At 39.3% G+C, this 25,012-nt stretch overlaps 1 protein-coding gene and 1 non-coding gene across 3 annotated transcripts in view; both read left to right on the top strand.

Moving 5' to 3' along the window:
• SF3B3 (splicing factor 3b subunit 3) overlaps positions 1–25,012 on the top strand; it is a 47,172-nt gene that overhangs the window by 3,699 nt on the left and 18,461 nt on the right. For both annotated transcript variants that reach the window (XM_039222549.1, XM_039222552.1), the window contains exons 3-11: positions 720–1,046; positions 1,729–1,901; positions 2,424–2,565; positions 5,851–5,963; positions 9,520–9,657; positions 11,316–11,419; positions 15,402–15,567; positions 18,276–18,371; positions 21,860–21,932. In XM_039222549.1, coding sequence (XP_039078480.1) covers positions 720–1,046; positions 1,729–1,901; positions 2,424–2,565; positions 5,851–5,963; positions 9,520–9,657; positions 11,316–11,419; positions 15,402–15,567; positions 18,276–18,371; positions 21,860–21,932 — 1,332 coding nt within the window. The remainder of the gene's footprint in view (positions 1–719; positions 1,047–1,728; positions 1,902–2,423; positions 2,566–5,850; positions 5,964–9,519; positions 9,658–11,315; positions 11,420–15,401; positions 15,568–18,275; positions 18,372–21,859; positions 21,933–25,012) is intronic.
• LOC120225469 lies at positions 1,351–1,430 on the top strand. The gene has a single exon (XR_005526818.1). It is a non-coding gene; the product is annotated as a small nucleolar RNA SNORD111 (small nucleolar RNA).

The following is a 25,012-nucleotide window of genomic DNA, read 5'->3' as shown; positions in this document are numbered from 1 at the left end:
GGGAGGGGCAGAGAGAGGGAGAGAAAACATCCCAAGCAGGTTCTGTGCTATCAGTTGCAGAGCCTGATGCAGGGCTCAATCCCAAGAACAGTGAGATCACGACCTGAGCTGAAATCAAGAGTTGGATGCTTAACCAAAGCCATCCTGGTGCACCAGAAACTTAGTTATTTTAAACATTCAGTTAAAAGTTGATGACAGTATATCCAAGTGGAATTATGTAGCAGGCAGGGAGAGATGGGGGCACATTGGCTGTTAAGCGTTTGGAAGTGTTGATTGTGGTTGTGAAAGCAAGGTAACTTCTAGGGGTGAGTTTAGAAATAAAGGGTATATATTAGATGGCAGTTTTAAAAGTTCTTTGAGGTGTCTGGATGGCTCAGTTGGTTAAGTGTCCAACTCTTCGTTTTGGCTGGGTCATGATCCCATGACGATTGAGGCCTGCATCGGGCTCCATGCGAAGCATGGTTCTGCCAAGCTTAAGTTTCTGCCTCTGCCCCCTCACCCCCATCTTGCACACATTCTGTCTCTCTCTGGAAAAAAAAAAGTTTTACTTTGAAACCACTTTTGTTAAATCATACCAATTCTAGGAATGAAATAGAATAAGAAAACTTAAAATACCAAGCCCCCACCTTACTTAATTTTGTCTTGAATGGCATTTTGATCCATCCAGGTTCCTTTTTGGACTAGTCCTGATTGTGATCTTTATTGTTTTGGGGATCTAGGAACCAAACAACAGGAAATTGTTGTTTCCCGTGGGAAGATACTGGAGCTGCTTCGTCCTGACCCCAACACTGGCAAAGTGCACACTCTACTAACTGTGGAAGTATTTGGTGTTATCCGGTCACTCATGGCCTTTAGGCTGACTGGTGGCACCAAAGACTACATTGTGGTTGGCAGTGACTCAGGTCGGATTGTTATCCTGGAATACCAGCCATCTAAGAATATGTTTGAGAAAATTCACCAAGAAACCTTTGGCAAGAGTGGATGTCGCCGCATTGTTCCTGGCCAGTTCTTAGCTGTGGATCCCAAGGGGCGAGCTGTTATGATTAGTGAGTGACTACTCTTTTGAGTGCATCTCTGATTCTTACAGATGCTTAGTTTAGGATGACAATGCTGTGCTCTTGGCAGTGTGCCAATAAATTCCTTACCTGGGTAAAGTTTCAATCATATTTCAATTAAATGCTATGGTTTAGAGTTGCTTTTTCTTTTAAAACTATGGGAAAATTAACACACCGTTTCTGTTTCCTGTCTGGTTGGATTAGGTGTTTTTTCCATTTCTTTGTGTGTAGCCAAAAACCTACATTGAAACCAAATGATCTTACGTTATTAGGCGGTGAATATGGTTGCTTTCATCAGCCTGAAGTGATGATTCACATTCATGTCTCTTCTCTGATAAATATCTTGAAGAAAATTATGTGTATCTGATCAGGCCTCCAGAGTGCAACCCCCCTGACAAATTACAATACGTTAGATCTGAGTCAGAGAATAAAGCTAGCAATGGGCATGGTAAGAAGTTTTGAAGAGTTAGTGGGATATTAACGAGTCTGTCAGGAAGAAGGGGGCATAAAATGCTGTTATTTTACTAATAGCAAAATCTTATGTTAATATACGCGTTAGAGTTAGTGCTGGCTATTAATGATTTTAAAGGACTAACTGATGTGAGACTGTTTATTGTGTAAGTCTCTCTTCATTTCCTGGGAATTTTGTTTGTTTTGTCTTCTTTATCTGCAGGTGCCATTGAAAAACAGAAATTGGTGTATATCTTGAACAGAGATGCTGCAGCCCGGCTTACCATTTCATCTCCCTTGGAGGCTCACAAAGCAAACACTTTAGTATATCATGTGGTTGGAGTAGATGTAGGATTTGAAAATCCAATGTTTGCTTGTCTGGAAATGGATTATGAGGTAATAGGGACTCTGCAACTCCTTCCTCTCTTTCTCCTTCCCTCACTCTCCCCTTCCGCCCCCCTTTTGGGTTTCTTCCACTCACCCCAGTGCTTTCCTGATTGGTTTCTTCATTGTGTATATTTTTTAATTCTACTAACAGATCTTTCTGTTTTTCCAAACGTCCTCCTAAGATTCTTTGAAATGTTTCAGAGCTTACCTAACCATATGATAGTACTTTACTCTGATTTGAACGATATCCCTGTAAAAATGGAATTTATTGGAAAGAGTTGTCTAAAAAAGGAAGTGAAACTATATGTGGGATATTTTTTGCAGGGTGGTAGTGAAAGGTGGGGCATATCATTGTTTGCCTTGAATGGAAGGCAGTAGAGGAAACCCTGGTCCCAAATATAGGACACCCAGGTTCTTCTGTTAGCTCTGCCATTTATCTAGTAGTGTGAACTTTGGTAAACCATTGTGGACCTCTGCTTTCCCATTTGTAAGGTGGAGGAATCCTGATATCGTGTTTGTATTTCTCTATAGGAAGCAGACAATGATCCAACAGGGGAAGCAGCAGCTAATACCCAGCAGACACTTACTTTCTATGAGTTAGACCTTGGTTTAAATCATGTGGTCCGGAAATACAGTGAACCTTTGGAGGAACATGGCAACTTTCTTATTACAGGTATTCTCTCAGAGCTGCTCTGTACCTTTTTGCTTAGCCCATTTTATGCACAGACTTAGGGGAATTTACTTAATAAAAGGGTTTGGAAAACTATAATTCATCTTTAGTAAAGTCTAAATGCCTTGTCTATGTTTTGGTGAGGTTAAAAGTTCTGTGTGACTCTTCTGATGGGAGCAAGGAAGAAAGGATGAGGGAGACCACTCAGCTTGGAATATTGACTACTGTTAGGTGTTCTGATATTTTTGCTCTCATTAAGAAAATTAAAACCTAATTCTTTGAGAAGACAAATGAAATGGACAAATCCAACAAGATAAAATTATATGTATGCCCATGAATTTGAAAACTTAGGTGAAATAGAAGTTTGGTTTTTTTTTTTATAGTTTATTGTCAAGTTGGTTTTCATAGAACACCCAGTGCTCATCCCAGGTGCCCTCCTCCATGCCTATTACCCATTTTCCCATCTCCCCCAGCCCTGTCAACCCTCAGTTTGTTCTCAGTATTTAAGAGTCTCTTATGGTTTGCCTCCCTCCCTCTCCTTAACTATTTTTTCCCCTTCCCCTCTCCCATGGTCCTCATTTAAGTTTCTCCTGTTCTACATATGAGTGAAAACGTGATATTTGTCCTTTTCTGTCTGACTTATTTCACTTAGCATAACACCCTTGAAATGGCCAGATTTCATTCTTTCTCATTGCCATGTAGTATTCTATTCTATATATAAACTATATCATCTTGATCCATGAAATAGAAATATTTTTGAAAACGGTTATTAAAATTGACTCAAGAAGAAGAGCCTGAATAGACCAGCATCCATTAAAGAAATTGGAGCAGTTATCAAAAATCTTCCCCAAAAGATTTAAGGTCCAGAATTTTCAGGGACCTTACATTTCTCCAGATTTAGGGAAAAAAAGAAACAATGGTACCACTTTATGAGCCTAAATATAACTTAAATATCAAAACTGGGGAAGGACAGTAACAAAAAAAACTATGCTTGTTATAAGTACCAAACCTAAAATTTTAGTAAATTGAAGTGTTTTTAAAAAAATTAAGATTTTCTAATGTTTATTTCTGAGAGAGAGAGTGCAAGCTGGAGAAGGGCAGAGAGAGAGGGAGACGCAGAATCCGAAGCAGACTCCAGGCTCTGAGCTGTCAGCACAGAGCCCCACGTGGGGCTCGAACCCATGAACTGTGAGATCATGACCTGAGCCAAAGTCAGCCGCCTAGCCGACTGAACCACCCAGGTGCCACAACAAAATATGTGTTTTAAATACATGGTAGCTAAGTAAGATTTTTGTAGAAGTTCAGAGATATTTATTATTCAGTATCGGGCGCCTGCTGGCTCAGTCGGTGGAGCTCTTGATCTTGGAGTTGTAAATTTCAGTCCCATGTTGGTTGTAGAGATTACTTAAAAATAAAATCTTAAAAAAGAGAACCAGTATACCTTTAATTCATTATATTAAAAGACTAAGGAGATGACTAGTTTTGTGGTCAGCTCAGTTTCAGTAGGCTTGGGGCAGACCATGCTCTCAGTCCTTTCCCTTTTGACTAATTTGCACTTGGATTGATGTCTAACGTGTAATATGTCTGTTGTTGGGGGAGGATTTTGGAGCATAGTACAACACAGCACTTGTCTTTGAGCATTAAATCTTAGGAAGAGACTATGTTAAGCAAGAACCTTGGAAAATCGATTATGCATCTCATTACGTGCTGTAACAATACCATATGTTTTGTTGATAACGGCTTCATTTGTTCAACAATTTTTTCTTGAGTCACTACAATCAACATGTGCACAGTCAGTCTACTGGGACCAGGGATTGTAGTGGTGAAAAATTAGATGTGTTGTTGTCTCCTTTTATATAAAATTGAGTTTAGTGATGAATATGTATAACTAACAACAAAGTTGCCTGAGTGTTTGCCAAATACCAAGACAAGGTTGAGGGAGAAAGGTCTCTGACCCAGGGAAAGAAAAGGAATGTGTTAGAGAAATCTTTCTGGAGATGTGCCCTCTATGCTGAGACCTGAGGACTAGTTAGGTGTTTACTACGTATGAGGTGGCAGAGGAGGGGTTTCTGATGTGGGCAAGATGCACAAAGACCCAAGTGCAAGAAAGAACATGGTTCATTCAAAACACTGGAAGCTCATTTCGATTGGAGGTAGAGGTAGTGGTAGGGAGGTACCTACTAAGGATTTTATTTTTATTAAACATTTTTTTTTGCATTTATTTTATTTTTGAGAGAATGAGACAGAGTGTAAGTGGGGGAGGGGCAGAGAGAGAAGGAGACACAGAATCCGAAGCAGGCTCCAGGCTCCTTGCAAGTGTTCAGCACAGAGCCCGACATGGGGCTCAAACCCACGAACTGTGAGATCGTGACCTGAGCTGACGTTGGACACACAACCAATTGAGCCACCCAGGCACCCCTTTATTTGTTTATTTTTTAACACTTTGTTTTGAGAGAGTGTGAGCAGAGGAGGGGCAGAGAGAGAGACAGGGACAGAGGCTCCAAAGCAGGCTCTGTGCTGACAGCAGCAAGCCCAATGCGGGGCTCGAACTCACGAACCATGAGATCACGACCTGAACCAAAGTTGGACGCTCAACTAACTGAGCCACCCAGGTGCCCCTTATTTTATTTATTTATTTATTTATTTGCTATTGAAGGATTTTAAGCGGGAGTAATCTGTTAAAGATGAGCATTTTGGAAAGACAAAAGTTGCTTATGTTTTGGCTCATCAAATGGAGAATAAGACTATTAAGCCAGATTAGGAAGCTGTTTCACTAACCCAGGAGATTGGCAGCATGAGCAGCATAAGCACTGCTAAAGAGGTAGAATCAATAGAGCTGTGGTGGGGAGAGAATGGAAGGGTGACACCCAGGTTTCTCGTTCTGTTGGCCAGTAGTGGTATTATTCTCTGAGATGGAGAACCCAGGAGGTAGAACAGATTTAGGAACTTGAGTTTGTTTATGAATACAATGCATTTTTAAGCTGTGATGGAATATCCATATAAAGAATGTGCAGTTTGATTATAGGTCTGAAGATGAGAACTGAGTTTTGGGCTCAGAGCTAAAATTTTTAGATGGATTATCTGATATCTTGACAGGCTGAGATTGTCCAAACTGTGCTCTGTCTTTGTCTTAGGCTACTATCAGGGAAAAGAGACACTTTGAATGTTTCTCAGTCTCGGGCACTTGGACTTTCATCCAAGATATCCTGAAGGAGAGAAGGAATTGAAAGCCAAATTGTAATTCGTGGTTATGTTAAATCATTGCTAAGTTCTCTTTTTTTCTGATAGTTCCCGGAGGGTCAGATGGTCCAAGTGGAGTGCTGATCTGCTCTGAAAACTATATCACCTACAAGAACTTTGGTGACCAGCCAGATATCCGCTGTCCAATTCCCAGGAGACGGGTAAAAATCTTTGTCATAAGAAAAGATACTTGTGTTTGTGAAATGAATTTATTTTTTGTAACTGCAGTACAGTCTCTTAGTTTATGTGTTGTCAGGTTTTGGTTTCTCTGTAAGTCTTTTTTTTTTTTTGTCTTATTTCTGAGAGAGAGAGAGAGAGAGAGAGAGAGAGAGAGACAGACAGAGTGTGAGCAGGGGAGGGCAGAGAGAGAGAGAGAAGGAGACCCAGAGTCTGAAGCAGACTCCAGGCTCTGAACTGTCAGCACAGAGCCCGATGCAGGGCTTGAACATTCAAACCATGAGATCATGACCTGAGCTGAAGTTGGAAACTCCACTGACTGAGCAACCTGGACACCCCTGTAAATCTTATTTTTAATAAAACTGGTAAAGTATTTTAGTAAAGGCAAAACAAATTCTTTGAGAAAAGGAATTAAAAACTAAAGTTTCTATTTCAGAACAATCTGGATGTTATCAGTTTGAAATTCCTCCAAGTTTTTGGTTTGAAGAAGCTGGACATATTTATTGGAGATAGATTGTTTTCCATTGCTTGTCTTTTTTCCCCCATTCCAATATACAGGAGATTTTAAAGAATAGAACAGTGAATCTATGCCTTTTATGTAGAGGAAAAAGACTCCCCAATTTAATGTTTTACTGTATTTGGCTTTTTTCATATGATATATTTATTACATACTTTTTAAGAATAACCATTTAATAAGTTGCAATCATCATGACACTTTAAGGATATTATATTTTGTATAGTTCATATACTAGTTTCTCTCATTGTCCTCAAAAGTTCCCTTGTATCTACTTTTACTGTAAATTTTGATATTGTCTCACCTCTGTTTGCTTTTGGTCTTTTAGTATACTGACATTTTTTTTAAGAGTCTACGCTAATTTTCTTGAAGATTGCCCCATATTTTTCCTTATGGTTAGATCCTTGTTAATATTTTTGATGGAATTACTACATAAGTGGTGACACATTTCCCACTGTACCACGTTAGGGGCCTATAATGTTGGTTTGTCATTGGTGATATTGATCACTTTAAGGTAGTGTCTGCCTGGGCTTTTTAATTGTGAAGGTCCTTTTTGTAATTGGTGTGGAATCTGCTGGTGAATTTTGAGACTGTAAATATGTTTTTCCTCTCAGTTCATTTACTACAGTGATGGTTGAAAATGGTGTTTTATTGATTTTATTTATTTATTAAAATGTTTACTTAGAGTGAGCAGAGGAGGGNCCAGTTGCCTATTAGTTTTATGGATTGTTTCCCTTGCCGTGCAGAAGCTTTTTATCTTGATGAGGTCCCAGTAGTTCATTTTTTTAATGTTTTTATTTATTTGTGTGTATGAGAGAGAGAGAGACAGACAGAGTGTGAGCAGGGGAGGGCAGAGAGAGAGAGAGAAGGAGACCCAGAGTCTGAAGCAGACTCCAGGCTCTGAACTGTCAGCACAGAGCCCGATGCAGGGCTTGAACATTCAAACCATGAGATCATGACCTGAGCTGAAGTTGGAAACTCCACTGACTGAGCAACCTGGACACCCCTGTAAATCTTATTTTTAATAAAACTGGTAAAGTATTTTAGTAAAGGCAAAACAAATTCTTTGAGAAAAGGAATTAAAAACTAAAGTTTCTATTTCAGAACAATCTGGATGTTATCAGTTTGAAATTCCTCCAAGTTTTTGGTTTGAAGAAGCTGGACATATTTATTGGAGATAGATTGTTTTCCATTGCTTGTCTTTTTTCCCCCATTCCAATATACAGGAGATTTTAAAGAATAGAACAGTGAATCTATGCCTTTTATGTAGAGGAAAAAGACTCCCCAATTTAATGTTTTACTGTATTTGGCTTTTTTCATATGATATATTTATTACATACTTTTTAAGAATAACCATTTAATAAGTTGCAATCATCATGACACTTTAAGGATATTATATTTTGTATAGTTCATATACTAGTTTCTCTCATTGTCCTCAAAAGTTCCCTTGTATCTACTTTTACTGTAAATTTTGATATTGTCTCACCTCTGTTTGCTTTTGGTCTTTTAGTATACTGACATTTTTTTTAAGAGTCTACGCTAATTTTCTTGAAGATTGCCCCATATTTTTCCTTATGGTTAGATCCTTGTTAATATTTTTGATGGAATTACTACATAAGTGGTGACACATTTCCCACTGTACCACGTTAGGGGCCTATAATGTTGGTTTGTCATTGGTGATATTGATCACTTTAAGGTAGTGTCTGCCTGGGCTTTTTAATTGTGAAGGTCCTTTTTGTAATTGGTGTGGAATCTGCTGGTGAATTTTGAGACTGTAAATATGTTTTTCCTCTCAGTTCATTTACTACAGTGATGGTTGAAAATGGTGTTTTATTGATTTTATTTATTTATTAAAATGTTTACTTAGAGTGAGCAGAGGAGGGGCAGAGAGAGAGCAAATCCCAAGCAGCCTCCATACTCAGCACGGAGCCTGACGCAGGGCTCCCGAGAACCTGGGATCACGACCTGACCTGAAATCAAGAGTCTGATGCTCAACTGACTGAGCCCCTCAGGCATCCCAAGCAGAGTGAAGTGTGGAGCCTTCTTGGGATTCTCTATTTTCTCTGATTCACTCTCTCTCCCTCTTCGCCTCTCCCTTTTCACTTTGTCTAAAAAAAGAAAAAGGAGTTGGATATTAACCAACTGGGCTACCCAGGCGCCCCAAAAATGGTGTTTTATTGATTTAAATCTCAGTAATTTACTCTGGAAATTGTTAAGTATATGTAAAAGCAAAGTGTAATGAACTTCTCTGTATCCAGCTTCAGCTAATTTTGTTTGATCTCTCAAACAGAGTTTGTTTTCTCAAGCTCTTTTACCCTTAGTTGTGTATCTTTTTGATATTAATTTATAGGACCTGGGATTAAAATTTACAGGACCTGGGATTAAAACTTTTAGGTCTTAGCTGATCTAATATATGATGCCCCAGTAAGATTCCATAAATCTGAGAAGAAATCTATCAAGTTAAATTATTTTTAAGGAGTGGGGAGTAATTTGATTTGGTTGATCAGACATCTTTTGAGCACCTAACTGCCAGGCACTGTACTAGGATTTGGGACTACAAAGAAGTATAAAACATATTTTGCACATGAAGAACTGACTCAGTGAGGGAAATAGAAAATGTTGGAAACATGAAAAAGAAATTCTAAAATCATAGTCAAGGAGCTGCCTTACAGGAAGTTGGTATATGAGTGGACATGTAGGAGTTTTCTTCATAGCCTAAAGTAATGACTTTAAATTTCATGTTCTTTCTCTGGAGAAAGTTCTTGGTCTTGTTCATTTATTTAGGATGTAGAGTGAAATTGTGGCTGCTTTTTTGTATATAAGCTTTGTCACATATTTATAGTAGGTAAGAATTTTTAGTGGTTGTGTTTTACTTTTCGATTGGCAGGCTGTATTGGGTCAAAGCTTGTGTAGAGAGGCTCCAGGTACCGGTAGGCGTTGAGTGGCCTGTATTACGGTAAGGTGCTAAATTCCCTAAATAAGAAGACTCATTTCTAAGATGTTGGTTCTCTGTTTGACTTTGCTAGAATGACCTGGATGACCCTGAAAGAGGAATGATTTTTGTCTGCTCTGCCACCCATAAGACCAAATCGATGTTCTTCTTTTTGGCCCAAACTGAGCAGGGAGATATCTTCAAGATCACTTTGGAGACAGATGAAGATATGGTAAGCAGATCATGGATGGAGAGGGGAAAAAGTGAAAAAATCCTTTTGTTAGGTTTAGTTTATTTAAAAGTTTTTTTTAATGTTTGTTATTTTTTAACATTTGTTTTTGAGAGACAGAGCACACAAGTGGGGGAGGGGCAGAGAGAGAAGGAGACAGAATCTGAAGCAGGCTCCAGGCTCTGAGCTGTCAGCACAGAGCCTGATGTGGGGCTCAAACCCACAAACTATGAGATCATGACCTTAGCTGAAGTCAGAGGCTTAACTGACTGAACCACCACCCAGGCGCCCTTTTTAATGTTTATTTTTATTTTTGAGAGAGAGAGAGTGTGCGCGACAGTGACAGTGTGGGGCTAGGGAGGGGCAGAGAGAGAGAGGGAGACACAGATTCTGAAACAGGCTCCACCCTCTGAGCTGTCAGCACAGAGCCTGACATGGGGCTGGAACCCATGAACCATGAGATCATGACCTGAGCTGAAGTTGGATGCTTAACCACTTGAGCCATCCAGGTGCCCCTTGTTGCACTAACTTTAATATATTTAAATAATCTTATTTCAAAAACTGATGTTAAAAAAAATTTAGGCTTATTTTTATAGAGGCAGAGGGGCAGAGAGGGAGAGAGAATCCTGAGCAACCTTTGGCAGCGCAGAGCCCTATGCAGGGCTTGGACCCACAAACTATGAGATCACCACATGAGTCAAAATCAAGAGTCAGACACTTAGCTGAGCCAGCCAGGTGCCCCTGAAAAACGGATATTTATGTGTACATTTAAGGTTTAGAATGTAGTTTTTTTTTTTTTCTTTTTTTTTTAATGTTTTATTTATTTCTAGGAGAGAGAGAGAGAGAGAGACAGCGTGAGCAGGGGAGGGTCAGAGAGAGAGGGAGTCACAGACTGAAATAGGCTCCAGGCTCTGAGCTGGCAGTCAGCACAGAGCCTGACGCGGGGCTCGAACCCACGAACCGCAAGATCATGACCTAAGCGAAAGTCGGACGCTTAACAGACTAAGCCACCCAGGCGCCCCTAGAATGTAGTTTTATAAACCATTTGTTCATTAAAACTATGAGATAGGACAATCAATACTTTACAAGTTAATAAAGTGGAGACAACTTAAAAAGTGGGTGTGTAAGCTTTTAAAAATTGCAATGAGTGTCTGAATGTACGTTTTCTTCTCTGGTTAACAGATACTTGGTCTGGTAATCTCATATGTAATAAAATGAGATCGAGTAATGCCACTTTTAGTGAGTAATGAGAAAACTCTCCCAGTCTACTGAAAATTGGTATTACACATGATCTGTTACTGTTTTCATCTTATGGAGGAGCTCTGAACAGCCGTGCAATTTTTTATATGTCTGTTTAGGTCAGGAGTTGGCATATTTTTTTGTGAAGGCCTAGTAGTAAACATCGTTAGCTTTTATGGGCCGTGTAGTCTCTATCTCTAGAACTCAACTCTGCTACTGTGGCACAGAAGCAGCCATAGGACGTATGTAAAAGAGTAGATAGGCATGGCTGCTCCTGGGTCTGAGTTTGCTAACCCCTGGTTTGAATACTAAGTATGATATTTTATTTGCTACTCTGCTTATGCTGTCTTATAATACTGGGCTACCTTCTGTGGCCTAGCTTCATTGCTTACACAATAGAATCTCTTTTTTTTCCATTCCAGGTTACTGAGATTCGGCTCAAGTATTTCGATACTGTGCCTGTTGCTGCTGCTATGTGTGTGCTTAAAACAGGCTTCCTTTTTGTAGCATCAGAATTTGGGAATCAGTGAGTAATCTTTTTATTACCCTAATCCACACTCATTACTATAAAAGTTGGAAGGAAGATGTGGCTTCAGGGCCACAGAGCTTTCCACAAAACTTTCTTCAAAAGTTTTGCCTTCCTTTCCCCCTTTATGTTCCTTTTTTTTTTTTTTTAAATTTAAATTAAAATTTTTTTTGGTTATCTTCTCTACTTCACTGGCTTTCTTCAAGCAATACCTCTGTGTAGCTGCAAAAATAGCTTCAGAAGCGATCTTTTCTGAACTTTTTGCTGGACATTTCACTGAATGTTTATGGAACTACTTAACATGTTCTACCAATACTTCACTTCTACAAATCTAAAGTTGAAGCTCATTAGTACCCACAGCTCCCCGGCCACATCACTGACCTTCCCAGGCTCAGCATGTCTGATAATGACTAATGCACCAGTTCTAGCAATTTGAGTGTAAGATCTCAATTTTTGTGGTATAGTCTAAACTAGTTCACTAGTTGACTTACTACATTTTATTGCCTTTCCTGTAAAACTTCGGCCTCTATAGTCATCTTATTAAGCAGCACAGACATACTCCGATGAATCATTTCTCTTATCCCTGTGTTATAATCTTTGATGACTTTTTATTGCCAAGTGGATAAAATCTGAGCTCTAGGCTTGAATTTAAGACCAGTCAGTATCTAAGTCTCTAAATTACTTATACAAGATGAGGTACCATGGGCTTGCCAGTATCTGCTCATAGTATCAGTGAAAACCACTTACCTGATGCTGTTTGCTTGTAATTAAAATGAAAGTGTATCCAGAATTCAATGCCATTTCTACGTTGTCTCCAACTGGTCTTCCTTTCTTAGACATGCCTCTTACTCATATTCAACGGACTTTATTCCAGCTGTTTATTACTTATTTTCTTTGTTTATACCTCTTTTGTCACACTTTTCGTACTTAGCCTGTTTTATGTATTTCATACACTTCCAATTTTTAGTTTTTACTTAAAATTTTTTTAATGTTTATTTTTGAGAGAGAGCATGTGGGGGGGAGGCGAGAGGGGGAAGGGAGAGAGAATCCTAAGCAGCTTCCACCCTCTTAAAACCCTGAGATCATAACCTAAGCTGAAATCAAGAGTTGGATGTTTAACAGACTGAGCCACCCAGACACTCTCAAACGGAAGTTTTATACCCATTAAGCGGTTACTCCCCAGGTAACCTAAGTGGAATCACATTATTTGCCCTTTTCTGTCATGCTCATTTCACTTAACATGATGTTCCTTGGGTAGCGTGTTAGCACTTCTTTCTATACCTGAATTAATAGTCCATTGTATGTATATACCACATTTTGTTTATCTGTTGATGGACACTTAGATTAATATCTTTTGACTGTTATGAATAATGCTGCATTGGGTATTGGTGTCCAAGTACCTGTTTGGGTCTCTTGTTTTGGGTATGTACTTAAGAGTGGAATTGCTGGGTCACATGGTGATTCTGTTTAACTTTTCGAGAAACAGCCACATTTTCTTATAACAGCTGTACCATTATACATTTCTTCCAGGAATGTATGAGGGCTCCAATTCCATATCTTTACTAACAATTTTTTGATTTGTAGGCAGTAGGTGTGAAATGCTATTTGTTTTTTGAGTCTTGAGAGTGTTTTCATATATTTTGGATATTATCAGATTATTGTTTGCAAATATTTTCTCCCATTATGTAGCTAGCTCATCTTTCCATTTTCTTGATAATGTCCTTTGATGCACAAAAATTTTTAATTTTGATGTTGTTTACCCATTTTTCCTTTTGTTACTTGTGCTTTTGGTATCATATCTAAGAATCCATTGCCAGATCCAAAATCATGAAGGTATACATCTGTTTTCTTCTAAGGGTTTTATGATTTTATTATTAAAAAAAATTGTTTATTTTCTTAAAAAATTTTTTCTTTTTTAACGTTTATTTATTTTTGAGACAGAGACAGAGACAGAGCATGAGCTGGGGAGGGGCAGAGAGAGAGGGAGACAGAATCTGAAACAGGCTCCAGGCTCTGAGTGGTCAGCACAGAGCCTGATGTGGGGCTCAAACCCATGGACTGTGCGCTCATGACCTGAGCCGAAGTCGGATGCCTAACCGACTAAGCCACTCAAGTGCCCCTTAATGTTTAGTTTTGAGAGAGAGAAGACAGTATGAGCAGGGGAGGAGCAGAGAGAGAGAGGCACAGAATCTGAAACAGGCTCCAGGCTCTGAGCTGTCAGCACAGAGCCTGTCATGGGACTCAGGCTCACAACCTGTGAGATCATGACCTGAGCCAGAGTTGGACACTCAACTGACTGAGCCACCCAGGTGCTCCTAGATTATCTACTCTTTTTTTTTTTTAATGAATTTTTTTTTAATGTTTTATTTCTGAGAGAGAGAGAGAGAGACAACATGAGCAGGGGAGGGTCAGAGAGAGAGGGAGACAAAGAATCTGACACAGGCTACCTGTGTCAGCACAGAGCCCGATGTGGGGCTTGAACCCATGAGCCACGAGATCATGACCTGAGCAGAAGTTGGATGCTTAGCCAACTGAGCCACCGGGGTGCCCCTAGATTATCTACTCTTAAAGTTGTTTTACTTCTCTATTTTTATTTATTTTTTTTGGTGGCTTGCCTTTGAATCCGTTTACTCAGCAGCATTAGCTAGAGAACAGACAGAAGGGCAAGATGATTTTGTTGCTTATTAACTCATATTTATGTTTTGGGGAACAATACTGTCACATCTGTATGCTAATGCAAAGAGATCATCAGTTCTTGCTTTCTGTTAGATTTGGCTTGCTTATTGGTTAAAACAGGAAATGGTTGTAGGTTTTCTTTGGATTTCATCTATCTGTATTTAATTTTATTTGACAAACACTGTTCTTACTAGGTTCCATGCCCTCTTCTAAGTATTCATTGAATTTTGTGGGAAGGTACTATTTAGTTTTACAAATTGATATAAGTGAGGCATAGATAAGGTAATAATATGCAGCTAGTTAAGGGGGTAAAGCTTGGATTCAAACCTGAGCACTGTAGTGGAAGCCAGGTGCTTTTAACCACTGTAATGCTAAGGTCCTTCCATTGTACCAGTCTGAATTCAGTAGAACTGATTTTTTTTTTTTAAGTAATTTTTACACCCAACGTGGAGGCTTGAGCTCACAACCCCAGGATTAAGAGTTCATTGCTCTACCGACTGAGCCAGCCAGGCACTCCTGAATTCAGCAGTCTTTATTTCTTTATCACATTCTTTTTTTTTTTTTTTAGATTATTTATTATTTAAAAAATTTTTTTATGTTTTTTATTTTGACAGAGATAGAGAGCGAGTGGGGGAGGGGCAGAAAGAGAGGGAGACACAGGATCTGTAGCAGGCTCCAGGCTCTAAGCTGTCAGCACAGAGCCCGACGCAGGGCTTGAACCCACGGACTGTGAGATCATGACCTGAGTTGAAGTCGGACACTTAACCGACTGAGCCACCCAAGCACCCCTGCTTATTTATTTTGAGAGAGAGAGAACGAGTGAGCAGGGAAAGGGCAGAGAGAGAAGGAGGGAGGGCATCCCAAGTGAGTTGCATGCTGTCAGCACAGAGCCTAATGCATTCTGAACTTAGGAACTGTGAAATCATGATCTGAACTGAAATCTAATCAAACGCTTAATTGACCGAGGCACCCAGGCACCCCTTTAATTTTTTTTTCAATGTTTATCTTTGAGAGAGAGAGAGACATAGAATCCAAGTAGACTCCAGGCTCTGAGCTGTCAGCACAGAGCCTTATGTGTGCCTCAGACTCCTGAATGGTGAGATCATGACCTGAGCGATCCAGGTGCTCCTATCCCATTCTCTTCTAAGGAAGAAAATCCCACTCAGATAAACAGATGCTGACTCCATATGCATGTTAGAATTTTGATAGATATTTTGTAAACTGTTTGTGACGATTGCGTTTATGGCAAACATTATCCTTAGACGGAAAGTGTGTAACTGAAGTCTTCCTTTCTTCTTCTCCCCAGTTACTTATATCAAATTGCACATCTTGGAGATGATGATGAAGAACCTGAGTTTTCATCTGCCATGCCTCTGGAAGAAGGAGACACGTTCTTCTTTCAGCCAAGACCACTCAAAAACCTTGTGCTGGTTGATGAGTTGGACAGCCTCTCTCCCATTTTGTTTTGCCAGGTGTGGGTCTTTCCAGTCACTTCCACAGTGAGCAGTGCCAGACAGATGTTTTCTGAATCTAAATGAGTATTAAAGTTATTTTTTTTAATTAGGTTTTAAATTTATTTTGAGAAAGACCGAGATAGCCTAAGTGGGTTAGGGGCAAAGAGGGAGAGAGAATCCCAAGCAAGCTCTGCACCATCACTGTGGAGCTTGACAGGGGGCTGGAACTCAGAACTCATGAAATAGAGATCATGACCTGAGCTGAAACCTAGAGTCAGATGCTTAACCGACTGAGCCACCCAGGCACCCCTAAATGAGTTTAAAGTTGTAACTCCAGTTAAATAAAGATCTGGTCTTAAGAGTGAGACACGTCAGCATGTCTGAGAAATGACCAGAATGTAAGGGTAAAAGCAGTTAAAGGTGGGTATTGGGGAACTAAAAACCATTACATAAATCCTTAAGGCTTTTATTTTAATTCTATAACTCATATTCAATATAAAAATTCAAGCTGTACTAAAGGTGAATGGTAAAATTCCTATCCCTAGTCTTATTTTCAACTTCCTATCCACTGAGGATGCTACTGGTAACAACTTCTTTTGATTGCTTCAAGACATTTTGCCTGTATCAGTGTATTTGCATGTATTTGTTTGTGTTATGTTTTTCTTTTTAATGTAAATAGGCTTGTATACATCAGTATTCTGAAATTGACTTTTATCACTTAATAGTCTCTAATACTTCTGTCTTATTAAGTTTTATTTATTTTGAGAGAGAGAAAGCACGTGAGCAGGGGAGGGGCAGAGGAGGGTGGGGGGAGAAAATCTTCAGCACACTCCACACTGCCAGTGCAGAGCCCGACGTGGGGCTCAGTCACACAAACTGCAAGATCATGACCTGAGCCGAAACCAAGAGTTGGACGCTTAACCTACTGAGCCACCAGGTGCCCTGTCTCTTATTTTAACACTCCGTTTCTTAAAAAAAAAAAAGCTTTAGAGATATTGGGATCAGTCAGTAACAGAACTATTTAAAAAACATCCTCAAGGAGGAGCCCAAGGTGGCCTAGGATGGGGACTGTGTCCCCTGCTGCTTCTGCTCAGTTGTAGCAGGAATTTGTCACGCATTTGTGGCCTGGGCTGCTGGGGTTTGAGTGAACATTAGGTGCCACCCTACCCTTATCAATTGATTACACTTCTACTGGAGAGGTTTGCTCACTGTGTGCTGGAGAAACAAGTCAGTGTTCAGGCACTATTCCTGGTAAAATTAATCATTCTGAAATTAACTGCTTTTCTTCCTTTTTGAGAAAGCATTAGCCCTGAGGCAATAGATAATAAGTAAATTCCTAATTAGATGATGAGTGATTCCCCCCCCCCCGCTCCTGTTTTCATTGGAATTCGAGGAAATAATTGTGTAAATGGTTTGTAGATAAGATAAAGAATAAAATTAAAAAAAAAAAAATTAAAAAAAAAATTTTTTTTTTTTTAATGTTTTATTCATTTCTAGGAGAGAGAGAGAGACAGCGTGAGCAGGGGAGGGTCAGAGAGAGAGGGAGTCAGACTCTGAAACAGGCTCTAGCCTCTGAGAGAGAGAGAGAGAGAGAGACAGCGTGAGCAGGGGAGGGTCAGAGAGAGAGGGAGTCAGACTCTGAAACAGGCTCTAGCCTCTGAGCTGGCAGTCAGCACCAAGCCCGACACGAGGCTCGAACCCATGAACCGCGAGATCATGACCTAAGTGAAAGTTGGATGCTTAACCGACTAAGCCACCCAGGCGCCCCAATAAAGAATAAAATTAAGAAAGTTCAGGTATCTACAGCAGGGCTATGGGTATTTTGTGCCACCTATATCTTTACTAGCTTGGTGAGGCAACTGGATCTCTTCTCTGAGTACTATTTTTAATTGCATATTGTAATAAACATAAAATAGCCAGTATAGTAAAATGTTTTTAAGTGTGAAAAGGTAATATATCTGCTTCTTTATCAAGGCTGTAAATAACAAGTTGGTGCATTTGAAATAGGTGAGTTAATTTTTTTCAGTAAGAGATCAGTGTGGAGGCTGTACGCACTCAACATGACTTTGTCCATGTCACAGTATGTTGTACTGCCTTATAGACAGTCAATTTTCATTTGAACTGACCAGTTTGACAAAACTATAGTACAAATGATTGACCTCTCTATGTATTGACCAACAAATGTACTGGAAAGCAGCTGACTATCTGGGATAACAACAGAAGGCTTCTGATCTAGTGGCTGAACAGTCAAAAGCAGTTACCCACTAGTTGGTTAGCTACATCATAGGAGCATCTGTAGATAGGGCAGCTTTGATAATATATAGTCTAACAGATTGAGTAAAAGTAGTAGTGATGAGTGGAATAATTGGAGGGATATAAATTTTAATGTTATATGAATAAGTATGATTTTATTGGTGGCAGTCACAGATCCTGATAATATTATAGTTTATATTTTTAGCTGAAAGGAAATGGCTGTTTCAGTTGGATGTTATATAACAAACACTCTGCTAATTTAAGAATTGATAGAAGCCTTTTTTTATTAGTAAAACTTGATTCAAACCAGTTTGCTTTTTAGAATATCGGGGCTTTTTCCCTTGATGCCCCCAGGGCTTGTAGCCGATATGTAAGTTTAGTAAACTAAAAAAGAATTTTGTCCCCTGAGAATAATCAAGTTCAGTGTGAAAACTTGGTACAAGTAGACATATTTTGCCTTTTTCTCTGTACAGATAGCTGATCTGGCCAATGAAGACACGCCACAGCTGTATGTGGCCTGTGGTAGGGGACCTCGATCATCTCTGAGAGTCCTAAGGCATGGACTTGAGGTAAGATGGGTATTTTTAGATCATATGTAGGGTTTGGAGAAAAGCAGTGAAAAAGCAACTTATGGCTTTATTCTGATATCAAGGGTGTATTTAACGTTTCTATGAAAGAAAAAAATGTTTTCTTTTCATATTTCCATAAAAGTTAGAGTTTAAATTTCCTATTCTTTGACATGTTAGCACAATAGGCACATTTTTAAAAATTGGAAAGTGGGGTTAGAAGGGGGAAAGTAACCCCTGCTGGTTCCAGGCTCACTAGTCGTAATGGAGGAAATCTGCATGGAACATTTTACTCCATTTTTTTTCTAGTCTTGGTCTGTATTCAGTGTTTGTTTGTTTCCTTAATTTTTTTTTTTTAAATGTTTTTTTATTTATTTCTAGGAGAGAGAGAGAGAGAGATAGCGTGAGCAGGGGAGGGTCAGAGAGAGAGAGGGAGTCACAGGCTGAAACAGGCTCCAGGCTCTGAGCTGGCAGTCAGCACAGAGCCCGACGCGGGGCTCGAACCCACGAACCTCGAGATCATGACCTAAGCGAAAGTCGGATGCTTAACCGACTAAGCCACCCAGGCGCCCCTCCTTAATTTTTTTTTAATGTTCATTTATTTTTGAAGGAGAGAGAGACAGGATGAGTGGGGCAGAGGCAGAGAGAGAGAGAGGGAGACACAGAATCGGAAGCAGGCTCCAGGCTCTGAGCTGTCAGCACACACAGAGCCCGATGCGAGGCTCGAACTCAAAATCCTTGAGATCGTGACCTGAGCTGAAGTCAGACACCTAGCTGACTGAGCCACCCAGGCGCCCCTCTATTCAGTGTTTTTAGATATTATGTTTTTACCTAAATACTGTATATATTTTTGTATTTTACTATTTGTTCCTTATTATGTATTCTTAAATTGTATTATTTTTAGTGTTTCTATAGTATTCCACTGTAGTGGTTGGATCAGAATTTGTGTAATAAATTCTTCATGTTAGATCTTTTAGGTGATAGACACTCAAAATTTTCTTTTTATATTTTAATGTTTATGTATTTTTGAGAGAGAGAGCCTGTGTGCGTAAATGAGGGAGGAGCAGAGAGAGAGGGAGACACAGAATCTGAAGTAGGTTCCAGTTTTTGAGCTGACAACAGTACAGAGCTGACAGAGGACTCGAACCCACAAAGTATGAGATCATGACCTGAGCTGAAGTCAGATGCTTAACCAACTGAGCTACCCAGGTGCCCCCAAAATTAGCTTTTCAAATGCTACATCTTCCTGCGATTCTAGGGTCCATGCTTTTTAGCAAGTTCCCTGGACTTGATTTTATTAGGAGTAGAAAAAGCTTCCTATGACAATCAGCTTCAGAGTTGGGGGTTGGCAGACTATAAGCTCTCACTATCTCACTGCCTGTTTTTGTAAATTTTTTTGAAACATAGCTAAGGTGACCTTGGTTTTGAATTCTGTCTCTATCCCTTAATAGCTACGACTAGGCTTTTGTTTCCTCTTCTGTAAAACAAACTTAAGTACCTGCTTTAAAGATTGTTGTGTGAATTAAATGAGGTAATGCATAAAAAGAAGCACTTAGGTCAAGGTCTGGCATATAGTAACAAATATGTTAGCTATTAACACTGTTAATATGTTTCAGGGGATGCCTGGGTGGCTTTCTGTTAAGTGTCTGCCTCTTGGTTTCAGCTCAGGTCATGATCTTGCGGTTTGTGGGATTGAACACTGCATCTGGGCTCTGTGTGACAGTGTAGCACAGAGCCTTGGGATTCTCTCCCCTTGCTTTCTTGTCCTTCCTCCACTTGTGTGCATGTCCTCTGACTCTCTCAAAAATAAACATTAAAAAAATATATATTGCTTTTTCAGAAATTTGAACATTTTTTGGCTGTGCAAAAATATCAGCCCACTGAATTTTTAATGACTCAAACCCAGTTTTTAATTAGTTATTGTTCGTTGGATCCCATTTAGCATTTGGCAAAAGCTAGCATTCTCCACCAAAAGTGCATATGTGCATTAACAGAAAATGTTGTCTACAGTATGAGGAATAAAGGACCCCAGTTAAGACTCAATGTTTTTGAGTCGTCTGCCCCCACCCAATGTTTTTCCAATTCTCTAAAATATCTTTGTTGTACAGAAAAGTATTTTGAAAATGTTGAACATCACTTTGTTCCTGAATATATATTTTTAAAAATTTTTTGATGTTTGTTTATTTTTGGGAGAGTGAATGGGGGAGAGGCAGAGAGAGGGAGACACAGAATCCGAAGCAGGCTTCAGGCTCCGAATTGTCAGCACAGAGCCTGACACAGGGCTTGAACTCTCAAACCCTGAGACTATGACCTGAGCCGAAGTTGGACACTTAACCAGCTGAGCCACCCAGGTGCCTCCCTGTATATCTGTTGAATTTTGTTGTTTTAGCTAGATTGTGGTCTCATTTGAGCAGGGTCACTATCACACAGTACATTTGGTATAGAGTATAGAGCACCTATACTCTAGGTGTTCCTATACTGTTCCATGATGAAGTGTTCCTGTTATTTTATCAGTAAAAAAGAGGTAATGCCTTTAATGCATATATGTGAGTTCTTTTTATAAAATGTGGTTACACAGTAGAATGTGTTAAGCTTTCTAATTATTTCTGGGTGGTTTTAAAAATAATATTTTTATTTTGGAATGGTTTTATATTTACAGGAAAATTAGGGATAGTACAGAGAGTTCAGGTATAATATACACTTAGTTTTCTCCTCTAGATCGTTTCATCTCAGATATTTCATTTCCTCTCATGTTTGAGAACTTACAGGACATTCAGAGGATTCTTGACTCTTACCTTAAGAAACACAAAAATCTAGTAGGAAAGACATAATTCCTGAAATCACTTTTCAGGATTTAGGAAATAGGATGCCCTAAGAGGTGGTGATTGGAATTTCTATGAGAGCTAGGAGAGAGAGTGGACTCCCAGGTAAGAGGATAAGGGAAGATTTTTCCTAAAGGATGTGGCATTTGAATCGTCCTTGAAGAGAGATGTGATTTGGCCTTAGGGTTAGAAAGATTAATGGGCTAACTTAAGATGGCTGTTGCATTCCATGCGCTCTCTTTTTGAGGAGGACCTAGGCATGGCATACCCAAAGGAAATGTGTTTTTTGCTGCAGCAGCTATCCTCCTAAACATTGCATCCCTTTTTGCTAACTTATGTTATGGAGATCTCCAGTACTTCCAAGCTTTTTTGTTCTTAACTTTTTTTTTTTTTTTTTGACAGAATATTTCTATTCTTTTAAAGATTTTTTAATTATCTTTTTTATTTTTAAGTAATCTCTACACACAACATGGAGCTCGAACTTAGAAGCCTGAGATCAGGAGTCACATGCTTTACCAGCGGAGTCAGTCAGTTGCTCCAGTTCCAGTTTTTTATTCCAGTGTGCAGTATTAGCACTGCTGTATCAGAATCCTATAATCAAGTGTAGTTGTAAGCAAGGAGCTGAGTTCTGTGCTTACTGGATCTGTGATTTGTCTCCTCTCCTGTCAGGTATCAGAAATGGCTGTCTCTGAATTACCCGGTAACCCCAATGCTGTCTGGACAGTGCGTCGGCACATTGAAGGTAAGCAGCCCTTTCCCAACAGTCAAAATGTGGGTCTGGGTGACATTGACAATAGAAGGCTTAGGAGGTTGCATTCATAGTATTTTTATATTGCTTTATTTAACAGTAAACTAGAAACTTTTTCTGGCCTGACACCATGTTTCTCAGGCTCTCTCAATCAGGATGCCTTCTCCTTTTTGTATGCATGAATAAGGGGTGCATTAGGGTGGCTGTTCATTACATCTACGCTCCAGTATCGTAGAGCTGTCATACATACGTTCTTTGACTGTATTCATCCTGTTTCATCTGTGAAGAGGTGTGGTGTGAGGGAGTTTTTGTTTCTTCAGTTTTCTTCATCAGTTTTCTCCTGTTGTGCTGAAACCATGGTGAAGTTGAAGATGTTGTATTAAGAGATTTAGTTAAGCTTATTAATTAATCCTGCTCAATGGGTGTAGTTGTGCTTATGGGAACTGAAGATTGAGATTGACTGGAATCGTAATTTTAGAATGAAAAGAGGAAAGAGCCTGAACTCCTGGATAAAAATGGTCACCTCATGCTAAAATTTTGAAATTTATGTAAAAATGCATAAAATAGTGTAACAGCAGGAAATTCTTAAGTCAGTTGAATTTGAGGAATGAAACTTAATTCTCATTTTCCCTTGGATTCTTTGGGAGTATAGGTCATTTCTATTCCTAGACTTCATCTTCCTCTTGTTCCCTCAGGAATGTGGGCCTGGTGAGATCACCCTGGCCAGCATACAAAGCTTTTTCAAGAAAACAGCTGGAAATCTTACTGATATTTTGATGTCCTGATATTTTGATGTTCTGATGTTTGATTTTATGGGAGCTGGGAAATGTGTAGGAGGGAAACCTCGTGTTATTAGTAGAATGCACATTGTGGTGGATTTTGTTTTCATGTGGGCATTTAAACCGAGTTTGAGTTGAGTAGGAAAAAAAAACCAAATAGGAAATTTGTAGGTTTATTTTTGCTAGAAGATAATTAGTAGATGATTGATTTTGATTTTCCCATTTTGTATAATGTCTTCATAAAGAAGCTAGTTAATATTGCTGTTCACCTGTGGCTTGGTGGCTGGTTGGTATTATAGCTCCTGATGAAAACATTGCCTACACTTTGAATTTTTCAAGGCTTTGAGATAAAACAGTATTCCCCCTTCTTGGTTTTTTGTTTTGTTTTCTAGTACTTGAATTTTATTTTAGAATAGATTTAGATTTACAGGAAAGTTCCCCCTCATTTTTATGATGAAGGCAGAAAAATCAGGAGTTGACTTTTCCAAGATAGTGCATTGAGGTAATAGTCTGAAAGCAATGTCTCTGAGCTTCCAGTCCAATGTTCATTTGACTAATGCTGCAGTGGGAGTCTGTGGGTTTTGCTGGTTTTTTAGGATAAGTTTTATACTCATCCTGTAGTCTTTCAGGTGTCTACCTTGTACTCAGTAATTAAGAAAGGATTGGATCTCTATTCTTAGAGCATTTGCCATCTTCTAAAATAAGAAGACAGGTACATAAAACTGCTGTGTGTTCTGATGTAATGAAAGGCACACAGGCATGTTGCCAGGACAGGTTAGTGGAGAAGGAATGAGCATATGTTGGAGAATCAGAAAATACTTTTTTTTTGGACAATGCTTGATGATAAGCAGTATGTTGCATGATGGAACTTGTAGCTGAAAATTTTTCTCATTAAGATTCAGGAATTGATTACGTCCTGATAAATTTTACTCTTTAAAAACTATAATTTGAGTGATTACCCACAAAAACAGGTTAGGTTCTCTCTGTTCATTCTTTTTCCTGATATTCCAAATTACTGTTGAGTGAATATCTCACATGTCCACACATGCTGTAGTCTTCAGGCAACTACTAACCTTGGCTGGTACGTGGTGATGCACACTACCAATACCAAGCCTTTTTTTCTCTTCCACAGGTGGCTGGTGAAGGTGCTGATCACCACAGGTGTGTACGTACTGCTAGGGTCTACTGTGGGGTCTTATAGTTTATCAGGGAGAGGGATCTGCACAAAATATTAAGACTGCCCTGATGGCATCTCAGAGGGTAACTTTGCAGTTGGCTGTCCATATGCATTGTAGTGATGACACCCCATCTGTCTATATATTCAATGGTTGGAGGCAGGAATCAGCTTCCTTTACTTTTTCCCTAAGTAGAAATATGACTAATATGTCTTTCACTAAAGCTGAAAGAACCTGTAGCTAGGAAAACCTTAACTCCATACTCTGGTGATTTAAATGCTCCAGGTATACTGACTCAAGCCCTGGAGAAAGTCGCTTTTTTTTTTTTTTTTTTTTTTTTTTTTTTTTTTTGGAGTATAATCAAGATTGCTGAGGCAAGACAGGCACCAAGTAGAGTGTAAAGTGACAGTGAGACACTGGGAAGCTTAAACCATCTGTATGGCCACTCAGTTTTAGAGTGAGCTGTGTGTTGAACTTCAGATACTAAGGCGGAAGAAAGAAAAAGAAAGCATTCCTTACTTTGTGGGCTGCTTCAGCAGTGCTCAGATAAAAGTCCTCTTTAAGTGAGACAAAGGTGCATTCTCATACCCTAATATGATATATACACTAATGTTCTTTTATAGGAAACTTTAACTTCTGGAAAAAGGCAACATGGATATATCTGGATATTTCCCTTGATTTTGTTCTGAACTCCCAATTTTATTTTTTTAATGTTTGTTTTTGAGAGAGGGTGAGCGAGTGAGCGTCTTGTGTATGAGAGCTAGGAAGGAGCAGAGAGAAAAAGGGGGAGAGAGAAAATCCCAAGCAGTCTCCACACCATCAGCACAGAGCTCATTGCAGGGCTTGATCTCACAAACCATGAGATCATGACCTGAACCAAAATCAAGGGTTATTGACTAACCAACTAAGCTACCCAGATGCCCCCTGAACTCTAACTTTTAACCTATAACTTCTTTAGGATGAAGAGCAATGAGTGATTAGCCAGCTATAGGTTCTCCTGGATATAAAATGGAAAGGGTAGAAGTTAGAGTGTGCTTAGTATTCACAGGGTAATGGATATTTTGAGGAAATCTATGATGCAAAGCTCTACTGCTTGTTGAATTGCTCAGCAAATGTATTT

The sequence above is a fragment of the Hyaena hyaena genome, unplaced genomic scaffold, assembly GCF_003009895.1.
Source record: "Hyaena hyaena isolate Hyena2069 unplaced genomic scaffold, ASM300989v1 scaffold_18, whole genome shotgun sequence".
NCBI lineage: Eukaryota > Metazoa > Chordata > Mammalia > Carnivora > Hyaenidae > Hyaena > Hyaena hyaena.
The sequence above is the reverse complement of the archived record's forward strand: the minus strand, read 5'-3'. Positions and strand labels throughout refer to the sequence as shown.